General features: G+C 31.9%; 1 protein-coding gene and 2 long non-coding RNA genes across 8 annotated transcripts in view; 1 reads left to right on the top strand and 2 right to left on the bottom strand.

Moving 5' to 3' along the window:
- Positions 1-681: 681 nt before the first annotated feature.
- Usp10 (ubiquitin specific protease 10) lies at positions 682-6,056 on the bottom strand. 2 transcript variants are annotated; one of them, XM_083105916.1, is made up of 9 exons: positions 5,677-6,056; positions 4,744-4,933; positions 3,113-4,483; positions 2,824-3,022; positions 2,448-2,700; positions 2,243-2,323; positions 1,977-2,141; positions 1,654-1,894; positions 682-1,562 (listed from the first exon to the last, which is right to left on the bottom strand). In XM_083105916.1, exons 1-9 carry the CDS (start codon positions 5,692-5,694, stop codon positions 1,279-1,281), a joined length of 2,802 nt encoding a protein of 933 aa, XP_082962042.1. In that variant the 5' UTR covers positions 5,695-6,056; the 3' UTR covers positions 682-1,278. The 2 variants fall into 2 exon arrangements, with proteins under 2 accessions (XP_082962042.1, XP_082962043.1); XM_083105917.1 differs by having other exon boundaries at positions 5,925-6,054.
- Positions 6,057-11,671: 5,615 nt separating this feature from the next.
- The window catches only part of LOC145976065 (uncharacterized), a 204,189-nt gene continuing 199,030 nt past the window's right edge, over positions 11,672-16,830 (top strand). For 4 of the 5 annotated variants that reach the window (XR_014440171.1, XR_014440168.1, XR_014440170.1 and 1 more), the window contains exons 1-4: positions 11,672-11,905; positions 12,172-12,288; positions 12,416-12,533; positions 13,660-13,969. This is a non-coding gene — a long non-coding RNA (uncharacterized LOC145976065). Of the gene's footprint in view, positions 11,906-12,171; positions 12,289-12,415; positions 12,534-13,656; positions 13,970-16,830 lie in introns of all 5 variants that reach the window. The other variant, XR_014440172.1, reaches the window with a different exon arrangement.
- Positions 12,486-12,808, bottom strand: LOC145976070 (uncharacterized). Its single transcript, XR_014440182.1, has 2 exons — positions 12,696-12,808; positions 12,486-12,515 (listed from the first exon to the last, which is right to left on the bottom strand). It is a non-coding gene; the product is annotated as an uncharacterized LOC145976070 (long non-coding RNA).

Genomic DNA, 16,830 nt, shown 5'->3' with positions numbered 1-16,830 from the left:
ATTAATATGTGAGTATCACATATTTAGGAAAGATTAAATATATACAAAGTATTTAAGAATCTTACATATAATCTTCCTGACAAGTCTTTGTTTTGCCAGCTTTTTAATTATTGAGATGATTTAAATGATTTAATGAGCAAGAAATCTATAGAAAAATCTAGTCAAATAAGATACATGCATATGACTTGTTTTATACATGATTTGAAAATATAAAAATAGTAACTTGTATATCGAAAGATGACTGGCAATTTATTTTCACTGTACAGGAGGATCATATAAAAAAATAATCTACATATAATGTTTACATCTCTCTCTATATATTTTATACACACATTGTCATAAATTTCAAAAATCTCTCGCACTTTTGATTTCCTCTAAGAAATTGGAAACCAGTAACATTTACAGTTATCTTATTCGGAAAAAAGAATATATTTATATATATACACAAGACACTCTTCTAATATTTCACAAACTGCAACGTATAAAGCATTTATATATGTATGTATGTATGTATGTATGTATGTATGTATGTATGTATGTATGTATGTATGTATGTATGTATGTATGTATGTATGTATGTATGTATGTATGTATGTATGTATGTATGTATGTATGTATGTATGTATGTATGTATGTATGTATGTATGTATGTATGTATGTATGATGCATATATATATATATATATATATATATATATATATATATATATATATATATATATATATATATATATATAACACTCTTATATATAGATTCACTAAAAAATGTGAACCCACATTGGAACACTCGACGAGTCTTAGCTTTGCTTGTCTATATTTATTCCATGATTTTAGGGAAACTATATATGTATAGAACTTGTAACAACAATCGTAATAGGAATATTTCATGGAAGTACTATAAGAATTTAATGTACGTTTATTCTTTCCATGCTATTACGGATAATATAAAAACTCTGTAATTTTTTTTTGTAGATTTCTATTTAAATACAAATATCAACAAGAACTTCAAAGTTATAAAAACAGATTTATGTCATTCCATTTCAAAAAATTTACACGAAAACTTTCGTGAACGAGATAGTATATTCCATTTCAAATATGGAACATAGAGCTCTTGCACACGTTAATGCGTTATGCGTATCGAAAAACGACGCGATAGCCATTCGATTTGCAGCTAGTCTTCAAAAAGTGGCTACCTCGTCGCTTTTCGGCATGTATAACGCATTGACGCGTCCTGTGTGTAAGAGCCAACAATTTTATACAAGTTTTCGTATTAAATTTCTTAATGGGTTTTAGTACTACTTAATTGATTACCGATAGTGTCACATCTTCGATAATAAAGTAGATAAGGTACTCGAGGAGATGTGGGCCTCAATACATTACTCTCTGGAACACTCTTCACTGCACTGTCATCATACCTCACCCAAGATCCATATCCTATGTGAAAGGCATCTGTGATGTAATGACCTTTGGTAGCTTCCTTTCCATCATGATACGTAACTGCAAATAATTTGTACTGTTTTTGCTTGGGTCCTAGCTTTTTCACAGTGTTTGGTGATAAAAATTCTGCAAAAATATGAATGTTCATGTTATGCTTATCATCAGACTATGGAGATTAAAATAGAATAGATTAAACTTATATTTTTAGTATACTTACTGCCATCAATTTTTAGATCTACAGGAAATTCCATGCTCTTCAATATTTTGGAGCATCCATTGGAATATTTGTCAAATTTGTAAACAAACCATTTTAAATGTAATATAAGAATAACAGGTAATTCTTCCAAGGTAACTTGTTTCCATGCTTCTATCTGTTGCCTTGTTTTACTACATGTCATTCCTTCTACCTGGTCCTTTCCAACGAGAATTTCAAGAGCATTTTTCACGGATTCAGCTTTCTATAACAAGTTATACATCGGGTATTAATTATATTTAATTTTATATAAATCATTTTAAAATGAAACTTCTTAGTATACTAACTTGCACATCAAGTTGTAGCGTGAAGAAGGGTTGTACGTTATCTGTCGGCTGTTCTCCTGCTCTCGATACCCTAGATCGCAATTGTCCCCGAAATATATCTGACAATGGCGTTCTTCCAAACTCTGTACACCGTGTGACAGCACCTTTATTTTTTGGTCCCATTACCTACATTGACATAAGAATAAAAAATGTATGCTCCATATATTATGCATATGGTATTATAAAAAGCAATTTTTAAATGTGTATTTCTGTATTGAACATTTTACCTGCCACTCCTCTTCATCATGACCACAATTGACATTATTCTCCGCGATTGCATTTTGATCATTACTGACCAATTTCATCAACTAGAACAAATTATAATTTAGAAATATTACAAATTATAAATCTCTTGTTCATATTTTTATAATGAATGGAATATATATATATATATATATATATATATATATATATATATATATATATCCATACCTCTAGCATCTCGTCGTTTATGCCATTTAAAAGACATGATAGGAACTCTTCTGCATCTTCCTGCCGTCCTTCCACAGAAAAGGCACCAGCAGCAGAGGTATGCTTTAACATTGTATATATATATGATGGCTCAAAAGCAACACCGCTATGTATATCTATAACTGTATCTTCTCCTCGTTTGTTATGAACTCTGTCTTTTCTAGGCATGCGAGCAGCCTCTGTCAAAGGTGTAAACTCGCGAACAAACTTGACCCTTTTTAAAACGAGACGAATAATTTAATTTTCTTGTAATATGTTATTGTTACTATATAAGTTGTTTTTGTAAAATTTTTTTTTATAGAAGTACTAAAAAAATATTGATTTTACTATTACTTACATGTTATCAATCAAGGGTGTAACAGAATTCTTGCCCCGATTTTTAGGAAACGGCATAGCTTTGAGTAGATTATAAAATGGTGGACAGGCCAGTAAAGCTTGCAAAATACTATTAATATAACAATAATTACTACGATTGGTTAATCCCCTTGGTAATAAACTCACAGTCTGTTTATCCATTTGATAACTTGACAAAAATTCTGAAAAAGAACAATATACTTTTAATATATATTTATTTATAAATTTTATTATAAATTTTCAAAAATATTAATTTTAATTTTTATACTTACCACCTATCCTATATGAATTTGGATCATCGTAACAATTCTGCAACATGCCATTCTGTAAGGTCTTATAATCGTTTACTACATTTGATGTGCTAGATGAATCATTTTGATTCTTTGGTGTAGAATTAAGGCTCGTCGATTCCTTTTGAGTTGGCATTTTTGGTAAATTATTCTGATCAATAATATGTATCGTCGGTTTACAAGATGTAGGTGTTTGTGTTTCAGTGCTATCTTTTTTCAAAAGACTAGCATAAGATCTGGGGATTGTAGTCGTAGATGATGTAGATGATGTTGATACAGACATGGGCGATGGAGCTTTTGGCATGACTGAGTCATTTGATGTGGCTGCGGAACCATTTAATATTTTATGTTCAACATTATTATTTTGGGCATCTTTTAATATAACATTCTCCTCAATATTCATTTCATTTTTCTCTGCCTTAGTAGAGACAGATTTAGGCGAAGTTTTTGTAACAATCGTTGTAACGTTGGATGCAGTTTCATTTTTAAATATCTTGTTCATCTCACCACTTTGATTCATTTCGACGTCATTGTTAGTACTTATGCATGATACGTCGATTTGCATGCCGTTGCAATTTTCAGTCCATGCAATACTGTGTGGTACTTTTACATCGTTCTCACTGCTAGCAATAATTTTTTTATTGGCAGTGTTTTCGTCCATATTGACAGATTCTGGTGTAGAATTATTTACAATGGTGGCAATGACATTAGTTTGCAAAGAATTGTGGTTGTCCTCTACTTGATGACATATTGGTTTATCGATGTTTGTACTTTGTACATGTTTATCTTGCACTTTGATGATTGGTTGTTTTATGGTTTCTTGGTTTGATTGTTCCAATGGCACAGGTTGTGATTGTCGCACGCATTTCTCCATCTGCGGCGGATTTGGAGGATAAGTCGGTTGTGCGTGCGAATTAGATGAAATTGGTTGTGCATTCGGATGTGGATGAAGGATCGATGAATACATCGGCGATGGATAATAGATTTGTCCAGCAGCTACCTGGTGCTGTTGCGTAGAAACGGAATGATGATCGGAGTAAATGTACATGATTGGGTGTATTTGTGGGTGAAATTGCGCCTGATCGCCCATGTATCCTGACTGCATTTCGTTAGTGGAATTAATTGCCCGATTGTAGTCTCTTCTCATACCTCTGCTCCGATTGTTGCGACGTCCGTTCTCCCTACCATAATTCACATCTTGCATCTCGACCCCAAGATTGTATCCAGGATGATATGTCAGTCCTGACACGAATGGCATATGCCCATTTGTAGAAACATTGTACATTGATGCTTGCCAGTCATTACACAATTGTGTCATCATCTGTTGCGAGTAAGTCTGTGTTGGTGGCATAGCTGTAAATGCGAGAATTTTTACAAAGCCTTCTTAATGAGCAAATATGGAATTTTTATATTAAAAGCCTATGTGCATATATAATATATACATATATATATTTTTTTATTTGATACTATATTATATATAAAAAAGAAGAACCAAATTTATTAAAATAATTCAATTTAGAAAGTTTTTTTTAGAGTTAGTTATACTCTTTTATTTTATATTGTATAGAAAAAAGTCTGAAAAAAAATCGAAGAATTATAAGCAGCACATTTACCATTATACCAATGTTGTTGGTGAAATGCTGGAACTTCTGTCACTATAGCAGAATTAACATTACTGTTATTATTTTCTGTAGCATCCCATGGTAGTTTTAAAGTACTGGTAGTTTCAGATCTGAGGATGGTTAATATTTCATGTTTGTCTTTGTCAGTTAAATCATGTAAATCTAAAAATTGAAGATCCATCTGAAAAAGAAAAAATAAGAATGTGTGCAGATATACATAATATAAATATTAATGTAGATTATTTTTAAATATCTTACAAATATCTCATAAAAAAACACTTTTGTCATTCTTCTATCTTTGTTTTTATAATTGTATAAATTAATCATCTATTCGTTTCATTGTATTAATTTGAACAATAAGAGTTACAATAAGAAAATATGGATGTGCGCATAATATATATTAATATTTTGTATAACAAATGTATTATATTTAGCAGACAATGCAGTTTTGTGTAATTGTACAAATTATATAATTTTCTACAAAGCAAAAAATTCTCTTTAATACAATTTTCAACAAATTGAAATAGATGCTACTTTTGTTCAGCGCGTTAAAAGTATACTTAATAAACGTAATATATTATAAAATATAAACATTAAAGTGCTTTAACTAGGAATCATACCTGGGATACTAGCTTTAAATTACAATCTCAAAATTGACTTTACAAAGGTCTTAAGCGACGCAGGAGAAAGCATTTCAAGCAAGATTCGTGGAATTTTATTTACAGCCAAGGACAGCGCGAGTCCGCTTGTCAAGCACCTTGAGAGATATCTCGAGAGATGCGACAAATCAATGCGAAATTAACGGGAAATGCTCGCCGAATTCGGCCCGGGCGACGCGGTGACATAACCTTGATGGTACAGTTGATCATGCGAGAAGCGTGCACTTTTGCGTTTTAACGCGCCAGCGACTTCGAGGGGACTTACCTCGCTTCGAGTGACCATTCTCACGTCCACAATCGGTACAAAACATTAAAAATAGCACGGACCGTGGGGTTTGGGGGTGATCCGATGATCGGCACGATCACAGGGTCGTCGATAGTGTGCTCGGCGATATTTTAACCGATTTCCCGATGGCGATGTGCCTCGATCGCGCGAATGTAACAATTCTACGAGACTAAGTAAATTATACACCCTCGAGCACACTATCGTCGTAGATATTAAAAAAAAAGTACGTTTCGAAGCGCCGATTACGAGGTGCGAGCGATCATGCTCTCCGGCTTCCGCACGTTGATCGCACGCAGTAACAGCAGTAAAAACGAGCGAGGCGAGAGAACCTTGTGCTTGCGATGCTACTACCGTTACTGTGATGGCGCGACTGACTCTCTCTCTTAAAGCCCATCCTCACCGAAATCGGTGCAATGTTGAAGGGATCGTTTCAACCGTGCCGTAACCAATCAAATCATTCGTTTTTGGGAAAACTAGTAAATGATTGGCCACGGCTACGGTTCCTTCTTACCACATGCAACAAGGATTTCTTTGAAGGAAATATTATCTAAATAAGGATATTGCTTGAAAAAGTCGGAGAAAATCTTGATTCTTGATTTAAGAAAAAATAACGATTAATAAAAAAATTAAAATTATTAAAAATTTATTATTAAAAAAACGAAAAAAATTGATAAACTACTCAATAATGAATTAATCTTTATTTATATAATAATTACTGGAATACAATTGTTTTAATATCGAACTGCTAGCAAGGGAATTGGAAAATTCTAATTTCGATTAAGCTTTACATTAACTTTATACTTTTATTTATATTAACGAGGATAAACAGATAAATTTAGAAATTTTTAGTTGCGTTCTAAAATCAATTCAAAAGGGTGAAATCAGCCCTTGTAGAACAACTTTTCGCGATATATTTCCTAAATTATTCGAAAAATACTTTATACAAAAGTTTTTCATAGTAAAAATACATCTATTTAATCATATTAATAAATATTTTTCAAAGATTTTTGAAAGAAGTTAAATAGAATAGTTAAATAGAAGTTAAATAGAAGTATTCTTATGATAAAATTTTTGTATAAAACATTTTTCGAGATCTCGAGATTTTCAAGATGTATCGAGAAAAATAAAAAGTCGTTCTACATGTGAGAAGTGATTTCAATCCTTAAAATCGTTTTTTTTTTTGGCAGCAACTGAAAATTTTTAAGTTCACTTACATATGTGTAATTTACCCCTTCTATATATGCGTAAAATTTCATTAAAATCAGAATTTTGCAGTTACCGAGATTCTCTTGTAAGATTAATTGTAAAAAACACTCTATTCTTCTATTTATCTTTAAACTTCTATTTATTCTATTTCTTATCCACTGTCATTAAAATTTTTGAAAAAAAAGAAAGTATCGTTAGGTACCATAAAAAGCAAAATCGATTTATCTTTATCAGATTAAAATTTTTCTTTAGCTACGGCTTTACATAGGGATTCCTAATCGACCTAGTTTTTGATTTAGCATGTACAGATAGGGAAAGAACCTAAGAATATGTTGAATTTCTTTTTTCAAATAAAAGTGTACAAACTAATAAATCACAGTTTCGTACGAAATCTAGTCTTTCAGACACACAAAGCCTTTAACAAAGAAAAGGACAAAACAAAAGGGTACTATACTAAAACAACAATAGTAACGATACGTTCATATAGTAAAAGGCAACAATTCATATTCTTCTTACTTCTTCTCGCTTCTTGTGTGTTCCGATATTTCAGATAATTTTATAACGTAGTTTGAAAATATAAAATAATACAGAATATGTTACAATATGCACATTATTCAATACAACAGTTCAATTATGTAGCATATTATTAGCCAAATTTAATTTTAAGTTTAATAAACAAGGATTGAAATCAATGAAATCAGATTTATCAATATATTCCCCTTACATGAGAAATTAAGATTTTCCTCAATTTCCCTTTACAATATCTAGACATTCTTCAATTAATGTACGATAAATGATGTGATAAATTAGATATACATACGAGGTCTGTAAATAAAGTAATGAGACTTTTTCGAGATGAACTTTTATTTATAATTTAACTATAATTTAACTCTGTCTCCTTCAAAATAGTTCCCTTGGGAAGTCACGCAGCGCCTGAGACGTTGTTTCCAGTCTTCATAGCAGTGCTGGAACTCAGAAACCCGAATGGCCTTCAGCTGGTCGGTTACAGCCGTTTTTACGTTTTCGGTCGTATCAAAGTGATGTCCTTTGAGATGAGTTTTCAATCTCGGGAAGAGAAAGAAGTCACAGGGACTCAGGTCGGGCGAATACGGGGGCTGGGGGACGACAGGAGTGTTTTTCTTAAACTTGTAAACTTTCGATTACGGAGTTTTTGGCACGAAAAAACATTCCTGTCGTCCCCCAGCCCCCGTATTCGCCTGACCTGAGTCCCTGTGACTTCTTTCTCTTCCCGAGATTGAAAACTCATCTCAAAGGACATCACTTTGATACGACCGAAAACGTAAAAGCAGCTGTAACCGACCAGCTGAAGGCCATTCGGGTTTCTGAGTTCCAGCACTGCTATGAAGACTGGAAACAACGTCTCAGGCGCTGCGTGGCTTCCCAAGGGAACTATTTTGAAAAAGACAGAGTTAAATTATAGTTAAATTATAAATAAAAGTTCATCTCGAAAAAGTCTCATTACTTTATTTACAGACCTCGTATATATTATTTATGGCATGTGCATCGTGTTTACTTAGGTAATAGAATGACTTCAAATGACGGATCTTAATAACGTTTTAATGATGTCATAGTACGTCATTACGACGTTTCTAGACGTCATCTTTTCAAAAAATCTGTTGAAATTACATTGATAATTGACACCATAATGCTGAGCTAATAGTATAGAGCTAAACAAAAAAATTCATATAATTATTTTCACAAATTATTGAAATATTATAATTATAAAAAATCGAATAAGTGTGTCTTCGGAGATTTTCTTTAATTAAAATCTCAATAATTATGGAAAAAAGCAAAAATCACAAACAAAATAGGATTTTCGATACTTACATTGTTCACAAGTAATACTGCATCACACTGCACAACGTACAGGCTGCTTCGACGAGGCACGAGACAATAGTCTACAAGTTCATGCACACGTCGTGCGCAACTACACATTCTGGAACGGATAAATTATTTATTTCATTGGACATATTTTAATCGGAAATACTACAGTAGATCGGATATTCAGCTTGATCGGAAAAAATGCTCTGTTTTTATCCGATCAAGTGCAATGTCCGATCATATTGTATATTAATTTGAACGGATAAATAAATCGCGGTTCATTATCCGTTCGTATTTCATTGGAAATTACATTTCATCGGATAAAGGTATCCAGCATTTCATCGGATAGCCCAAGATCCGTTCAAAACCGATCGGATAAAATGTTCGAACGATTTTTTTCGGTTAGAACTGTTAGATATTTTTCTCAATGGAATAGCTTTCTATCGAACAACACATGTGTTTCTTTGAAATATTTGAAATTTATAGTCTTGACATATATTTATGACAAAAAATACATGTATAAATGAAATAATGGTGCACGCACCAGCTGTTTGTTGTATTTTATATATGTATATGATGCATTTAACCATGGACCAAGGTCATTTGTACCATAAAGGTTTTAGTTTGTTTCAGGTGAACTTAAAATATATTACCTGCGATCTATTCTAAAACTACTTCTCAACTACTCTAAAACTTTTCTAGAAACTTTTGACTTTCTTTTAAAAAAATTTTAAAAAGGCAGTTAAAGAAGCTATTAAAGAAAATATATTTTTAAAGAAGAACAGTGTTATAAAAAAAGCAGTGTTATAAAAGCGTGTAAGGTAAATGGCTATAACTTCGTCAGCGGATGTAATTTCGTCAGGCCTTCTTAAAATTAAATAAATTAAGCAATCTCGCGTATATCGACTATATTTCCCGATTTGAAACGATTTGAACACTTCAAATCGGGAAATATAGTCGATATACGCGAGATTGCTTAATTTATTTAATTTTAAGAAGGCCTGACGAAATTATATCCGCTGACGAAGTTATAGCCATTTACCTTAGTAAAAATAATATAGAAATAAAATTATTTGATGGAATCACTATATACATATTTGAATTATGTGAATCCCAGATAGCACATGTTTGTTTTATATATACGTTTCTTAAATAAATCCAAAATTTTTTAGCCGTAAAGCATTAATAAGAAACGTTTCTGTAAAAACGTTTGTAAAACCATAGTTAAGGAAACGTATTTTTCAGGTATTCTATGGACAAAATAAAAACTAATTTTTAATTAATTTCAAATTAATTTTAAATTTTATATAGATATATACATATACATACATACATATAAATATACATACATACGAATATATATACGAAAAACCCCTCGACAAAATTTTCGACAAAGAATCATCTCCTAAAATTTCTCGCACTTATTAAGAAACACTCTCTCTGTGTGTGTGTGTGTGTGTGTGTGTGTGTGTGTGTGTGTGTGTGTGTATACACGATTATTACTATTATTCTTTAAACACCGCATTTCTCGTATTTGTATAAGCTACACATTAATTCGCGCTGTATACGTCTATTTTGTATAAGACAAAAATATATATATAAATAAGGGAGAGAGAGATAGAATATTATATGTATATATGTATATATTTTTTTCAGAACATTACGAATAATCAATCTTATCATATTATATAAAATTACTATATAAATATTATATAATTTATTATGCGCTTATATTATACACTATTATATTTTCGTAATAATTATATATATATATATATATATATATATATATATATATATTATATATAATTATTACAAAAACTAAATAGTGTATAATATAAACGCATAATAAATTATATAATATTTATATAGTAATTTTATATAATATGATAAGATTGATTATTCGTAATGTTCTGAAAAAAATATATACATATATACATATAATATTCTATCTCTCTCTCCCTTATTTATACATATATATATTTTTGTCTTATACAAAATAGACGTATACAGCGCGAATTAATGTGTAGCTTATACAAATACGAGAAATGCGGTGTTTAAAGAATAATCGTAATATAGCAATTTCGTGAACGCGTATTATCAAATAATATATATCATGTTGTCTCCCTTATTTCGAGTAGGAAGGGCAATAAAATACGTTGTCATATTCGAGAAGAAGCTAGCTTATATATTATATATATGTTCGCTTTTCTTCCAGAAGAACGGATTCTGCCTTTACGGCGATAAAAGAGATGGGAGAAAAAAGGGGAGAGTTGTGTATGCATTTTCGGTAACCTTCTCTCTTCTTGGATATAAAGCAGCTCTATCACACATGTAGTTTCGCGAGCCCCGTTTCTAATCTTACAGCGCATGCATTATGCATTGGCTGACCCAATGCGTTGTCCGTTTGACCGTATCGAGGCGATGAAAAGTGTTTTTCTTACATAACGTTAGTAGGATGTGTGGGAGTCATTACATTACGAACACAGTTTATATTAAAGAAGAGGGTAGCTTTTCCCTTGACGACGACGGAAGCGGTTCTTTTCCTTTATCCTATAAATAGATAGCTGGATATGAGAAAATAATGTATGAGTATTGAACATAAAGCATAAGAAAAATTTTAAATTTTGAGATATGAAAAAACGTTTAAATTTTAAGACAAATTTTATATGTTAATATATTGTAGCAAATTCTTTTCATTTTTATTTCCCCTCTCCCCTTATTGTTATATCAATCTATTTATCTATCCGTATATTTGTATTATCCATCGAGTAATTTGAGTTGAGGATGATAACACTTATCATTCGAATAAATCTCAATTACCCTCCGAGTAAAATGCACTTACCTTTCGCTGCATTGACGTGTTTTCCGAGCTGTCCGTTAGATGGCGATATGTTTCGAGTAATTTTCCGCGCGAAATCGAAAAGACATGGTTTCTCTCGACTTCTCTCTGGCACAGAGCTTCTCCCCGGTCTTCGGAATCAACGATGCTTAAACCGCGAATGTATGGGAAGTGCCGCCTGTTGCGTTCATTCACGCGGAATTGCAAAAACTAAATTCAACGGAGCCTCGCACGCCTGCGGCGGTTTTCTACGTATAATGCCATTGGAGCAATTTCGTACAACATAGGAGCAAGAACTCTTGATTATCGATTTGTTAGGTATAAAATCTATCTTTATTTCGATTTATCCATCACTGACTTTAATAATTAAACGCTATTGTTTCTACGTTATTATCAATTATCATATGTATTATATTAGGTTATGTTATATATTGATAATTAAAGGCAAACACTATCAGAAAAAATTATTATTTACAATGAAATTATTTGATATTTATGAAATTTATTGCATATATTTGATGTTTTTTCTTTGAATTTTTATAGTACTAGTAATACTAACAATACTGTTAATTTTTCTTTTTTAGATGGCAAATGGTTGAAAATTCTATGTTGAGTGTTTCCTTTTCGTTTCCTTATAAGTTGACAACTTGGCTTATCAACAATATTATATATAACATGCAGTACGACATTTTGGGAGACACGTAAGTTGATAGGTATTTTAAATGAGCATAAATGTTCTCTCTCTATATATAGAATTAAGATTTTTTCTTAAAAGAAAAACTCTAAAATATTCTGCTTTTTTTCCTAAAGCAAAAATTTTTTTTTCAGAGGAGAAAAGGAGGAATCAAGAGAAAAAGGAAATAAAAAAAAGAAGAAAGCATCCAATTAAATAGTCGTACCAATTTCTGGTTGAATGTTTGAGTTTAATCTGCAATAACAATTACACGTGGGTAAATTATAATAATAAGTAGTTAAGTTATAAATAAGAATTATATTGTATGATATGTATAAGAAGGTCAGAATCAAGAAACTGTGTTAAATAATTCAAATTCGACGTGTCTCGCGCTCGTTCATTCTCGAATTATTAATATCATGGACGAGTTGTTACATTGTTCCTTTTTGTCGGCAGCTTAATTTGCGTCATTTACCGCAGCGAACGATAAGCATCCTGTGTGCTGTGTGACTCGGCTCGCATGTCTCGTTACCTGCGTTTTACCCCTATGTCCTACATACAAACTTTTATAAATCATTTATGGTACTTAAAATTATGAGTATATACACGGTTACTTTACCTGCCGAGCGCTGCGCAAAATGAATAAAAAATAACAATTTTTTAATTGTTACATTTTTTTTTATATCATGACACATTAAAGATCATAATTTGACATGAGTAGATTCACAAAGATTTTGTTGTGACCTCCTTTCTCGACAGTCATCGATACAATCGCACGTGTAGAGGGTACTCATTTTAATTCAATAGAATTTTGTAAAATTTATATATATATAATTTTTATTTAGCAATTATATTACTCTTACTGAAATTATTAGGCTCGTTCTTACTGAAAATATTAGGCTTTTAAATAAAATATCTTTAATTGCAATAATTTTGTATACATACACATATATAATGTCATTATTCAATATATATATATATATATATTTTATACTAAAGGAATACATTTATATACATATATATTTTATAATATATATTTCAATATACATACATAATTAAAAAATATTTAATTATATAACAATCTATGTACAATGCAAAGCTTTGTACGCATAAAAAGCAATTTTATACATATGACACACTTATATTTAATGAAAAATATTATTTGGAGAATTGACTTATATTTAAATTGCTTTTTTATTTAGATTTTTATTTTGATTTTTTGTAAATGTTCATGTTAGTTAATATTATTGGTTTCTTTATTTAATGACCAATCAAGCTAAATAGAGTAAAGATTTCTTTAACCTGATTGGTCAATCAAACGCTTTAAAGCATTCGCAGCGTCTCCTGGACCGCAGCCTTAGATAATTACTCTAGATTTTATTATTTTTGTGTTTAGCAGATTGGGTACCGACATGAAGTTGCTGCACAGTGAAGAAGACCGAGAAGAAAGAACGTGTCGTGTCGTGTCGCGTCGCGTCGCGTTTAAGTCCTTTAAGTCCTTTTTCTAAGTTCATCGTCGAGCGACAAATAAATATGATAATAACCACTCGGTGAACTTCAAATGCCGCGCATTTGCCTTTGGCGTGCCACATCGAGAGAAGAAAGTTTAAGCGGACCTTCCTGGCTACATCGGAGCAGCATCATGGCGAATGCCGGGAAGGAAACGTATAGACGGGCCACAGGGCAGATGCCGGAGCAGATATATAGGGGTAAGTACCTTCTTAAATAATATAAAATTCAGAGGAAGTTGATAAGCCGGGGTGCGCGCGTTCGAACTTTTCACTCGGCGCCTTCCATTTCTTATTATAATGAATGCATATCGGCTTAGCCGTGGCTAAGAAGGCGTGGCCCAAGAAGGACGACTGCGAGAACTCTTTTTTTTTTAGAGTGCTTGCGAGCTGGATATTCTCGCTGGATATTCCCGCGTTAAAAAAAGAAGTGCCAAAGAATTCGCATATTCTTTTTTTTTTAATGGAATTTCAATAGAGTTTTTTTAAAACGGCAACCGTATTTTTTTTAAATTAATTATAAAGAATAAAAATTCAATATCTGCGATATGATTAATAATTATGTCATGTGGAGTAGGAAGATGTGCTTTATTTATGAAAAATTGATTGATATTTTTCTCGTGTCAATATTAAAGTTGCGATATATTCTCAGTTATTTAATTGAAACAATGGAATAATTTTAGAAATTTAGATACGATTTTTTTTTAACTTCTATATCGTGCTAAATTTATAGACATTCTTCTCGAAATAAGAAATGTTTAATATGTATAATGACTGTTAAATCCTGATGAAAAATTTTGTCGGTCAATCTCGGCGTGTTGCTTTCACATAAATTTCACATTTGGCGACCAATTCTCTCTCTCTTTTTTTTGTTTTTTTTTCATCTGGTGGAAGTTACAGGAGAGGGCTGGTCTTCAACAAGTTTAATTCGAAATGTCAGTGCCAGATTGCGTTCGTCGAACCACATGTTGCCAACTGACTTCTCGCAAAGCCGCGCACACCCACGCGTAACATACCGTCGAATATTCCCGCTACTATTATTACTATCCGCGGCTACCGCACTATTCGAAAAGGGGGTTGTTCGTTTTTATTCGTGTGCTGCGGTCTCGATATTTAGGAATTCAAACAAAAATATTGCGGATATCACGTTGCGTCGAAATGATGGCATCCAATATCGGAAAAGGGAAACGCGCAAAATTTGCAATCGATTTCTTAGTCTTCGGTAAAAATATGACTAAATTTTTTTGCATATGTCACGTGTAAAAAAATTATATAATTTTATACATATATAAAGAAAACTCTATAATATATGTAATATTTATGTATAATATATATTTCTCCACAGATTGTTCTTTCAAAATAAATTTTCAAAATTCATTCATTCACCAATATTTTTCAAAAATTTACATTACATTAGTTTATTCTTGAATTTTACAGCAAAGGCTCGAGGAAAAATTTAAATTATAATTTAAATTACAATCTGTTTTTAAGCCAATTCAATATGGGTTTCAATTTGTACAAAGAATTTGTATGTTTCTGCAGTTAAAAAATGCTTGCTGAGAAAACGCGCATTAAATATAAGTGAATTCGTTTAGCGGAGAGAGAAAGAGAAAAGCCGAAGTAGGGAATTATGAACGTAAAGTTCCACGCGCGGGTGTAAAGCCTAACCACATCGCTTTATTAACGGGAGGGAAGAAAATAAAAGCTGAGGAGACAAATGGCCTTTGGTACCATTAAATCATCTCGAAAAACTTAGTAATTTAATAAGCAATTTCATGTAAATTTTGAGGTCGTTACGGTAATGGCTTGCTGCTGGCTAAGATTTTCGGATATTAAGATCCACGTAATATTGATAAAAATTGCGACATACTCGATTTTGTCATTAAAAATATAGATCATTTATTTTATAATATCAATTTTTATTTATTTATTTATTTATTTATTTTTTTAATGAATCGTGATAAAAATATTCTTATTCAATTTGTGTAATTTCTAAAAATAAAAAATTCTGTCTCTCACGTTTACATATTTTTAAAAAATAATAAAAAATATTTATATAAAACGGACACTTTATATTCTACTTGCGCGACTCGTGACATTATCTGCTTCTTATATGCTATTTTTCGTGACCAACAGCGTTTCTCGACATGATGACGAAAATAGGGGCTTAAGAACATCTCGATGAAGCGATATGAAGCCACGTTGATTCCACGTTTTATCCCGAGAAATCGTCGATCGATCATCTGTCGCTCTTCCCTAAAGACACGTCTTTCTTTGGTGTACACGCGTGCACGTGCAGTGGATATATTACGCATTGATCCACACGTGTATTGTGTGAATCGCCGTTGACGCGTTTCGTTTACACGGTCGGAATATCTTAAAGCGCGTTTCGGCTGAGGAAGCAATATTGTCGTATTTCGTCGCTGAAAATGAGATCTTTTTCGATTGATCCACGCACAGAATCCATTAAAATAGTTATAATATCATATCACCTATGACGCATGTCAGCTATAATTTAATTTATTTAAATTTATTACACATAATTTTCAAAATATGAACATATAATAATATATATATATCTTAATATATATTATCTTAAATATATATTATCTTAAATATATTTCGATTTATTTATAAAACATTTTATATAAAACGAGAGAGGAATATATGTAAATCTTGAGAATATTTTAAGCGTATTTATCCGATATTTGTATTAAAGGTAGAATCGTATTTGTGCGCGAAGCGCATTTAACGATGGCGAAAATAGCGACTTAAGGTGTTAACGTACATTTTTGCGGGATTTATCTCGAAATCGGCAGCATCTTTCTTCGCTCGTAGATATTTATTCGTCTCACGGCATGAGACGGCGGGCCGCGGTATCGTCGTGGTGCTTTCAAAAGCTCAGAAAGCGCGACTAGGGTATTATATGCACCTCGTGTTACATATACCGGTTGGCGCGAAAGAGGGAAAGAAAGAGACGTATATCCACCGTATACGTATGCATATATGTATACGGGGAGGACAGAGAGCGCGGCTCTTTGCGCAACCCCGAAAGCAATATA

Source organism: Camponotus vicinus, unplaced genomic scaffold (genome assembly GCF_025532165.1).
Source record: "Camponotus vicinus isolate PSW18456_S1 unplaced genomic scaffold, iyCamVici1.0 SCAF_8, whole genome shotgun sequence".
Classification (NCBI taxonomy): domain Eukaryota; kingdom Metazoa; phylum Arthropoda; class Insecta; order Hymenoptera; family Formicidae; genus Camponotus; species Camponotus vicinus.
This window is presented reverse-complemented; position numbering and strand designations above follow the sequence as displayed.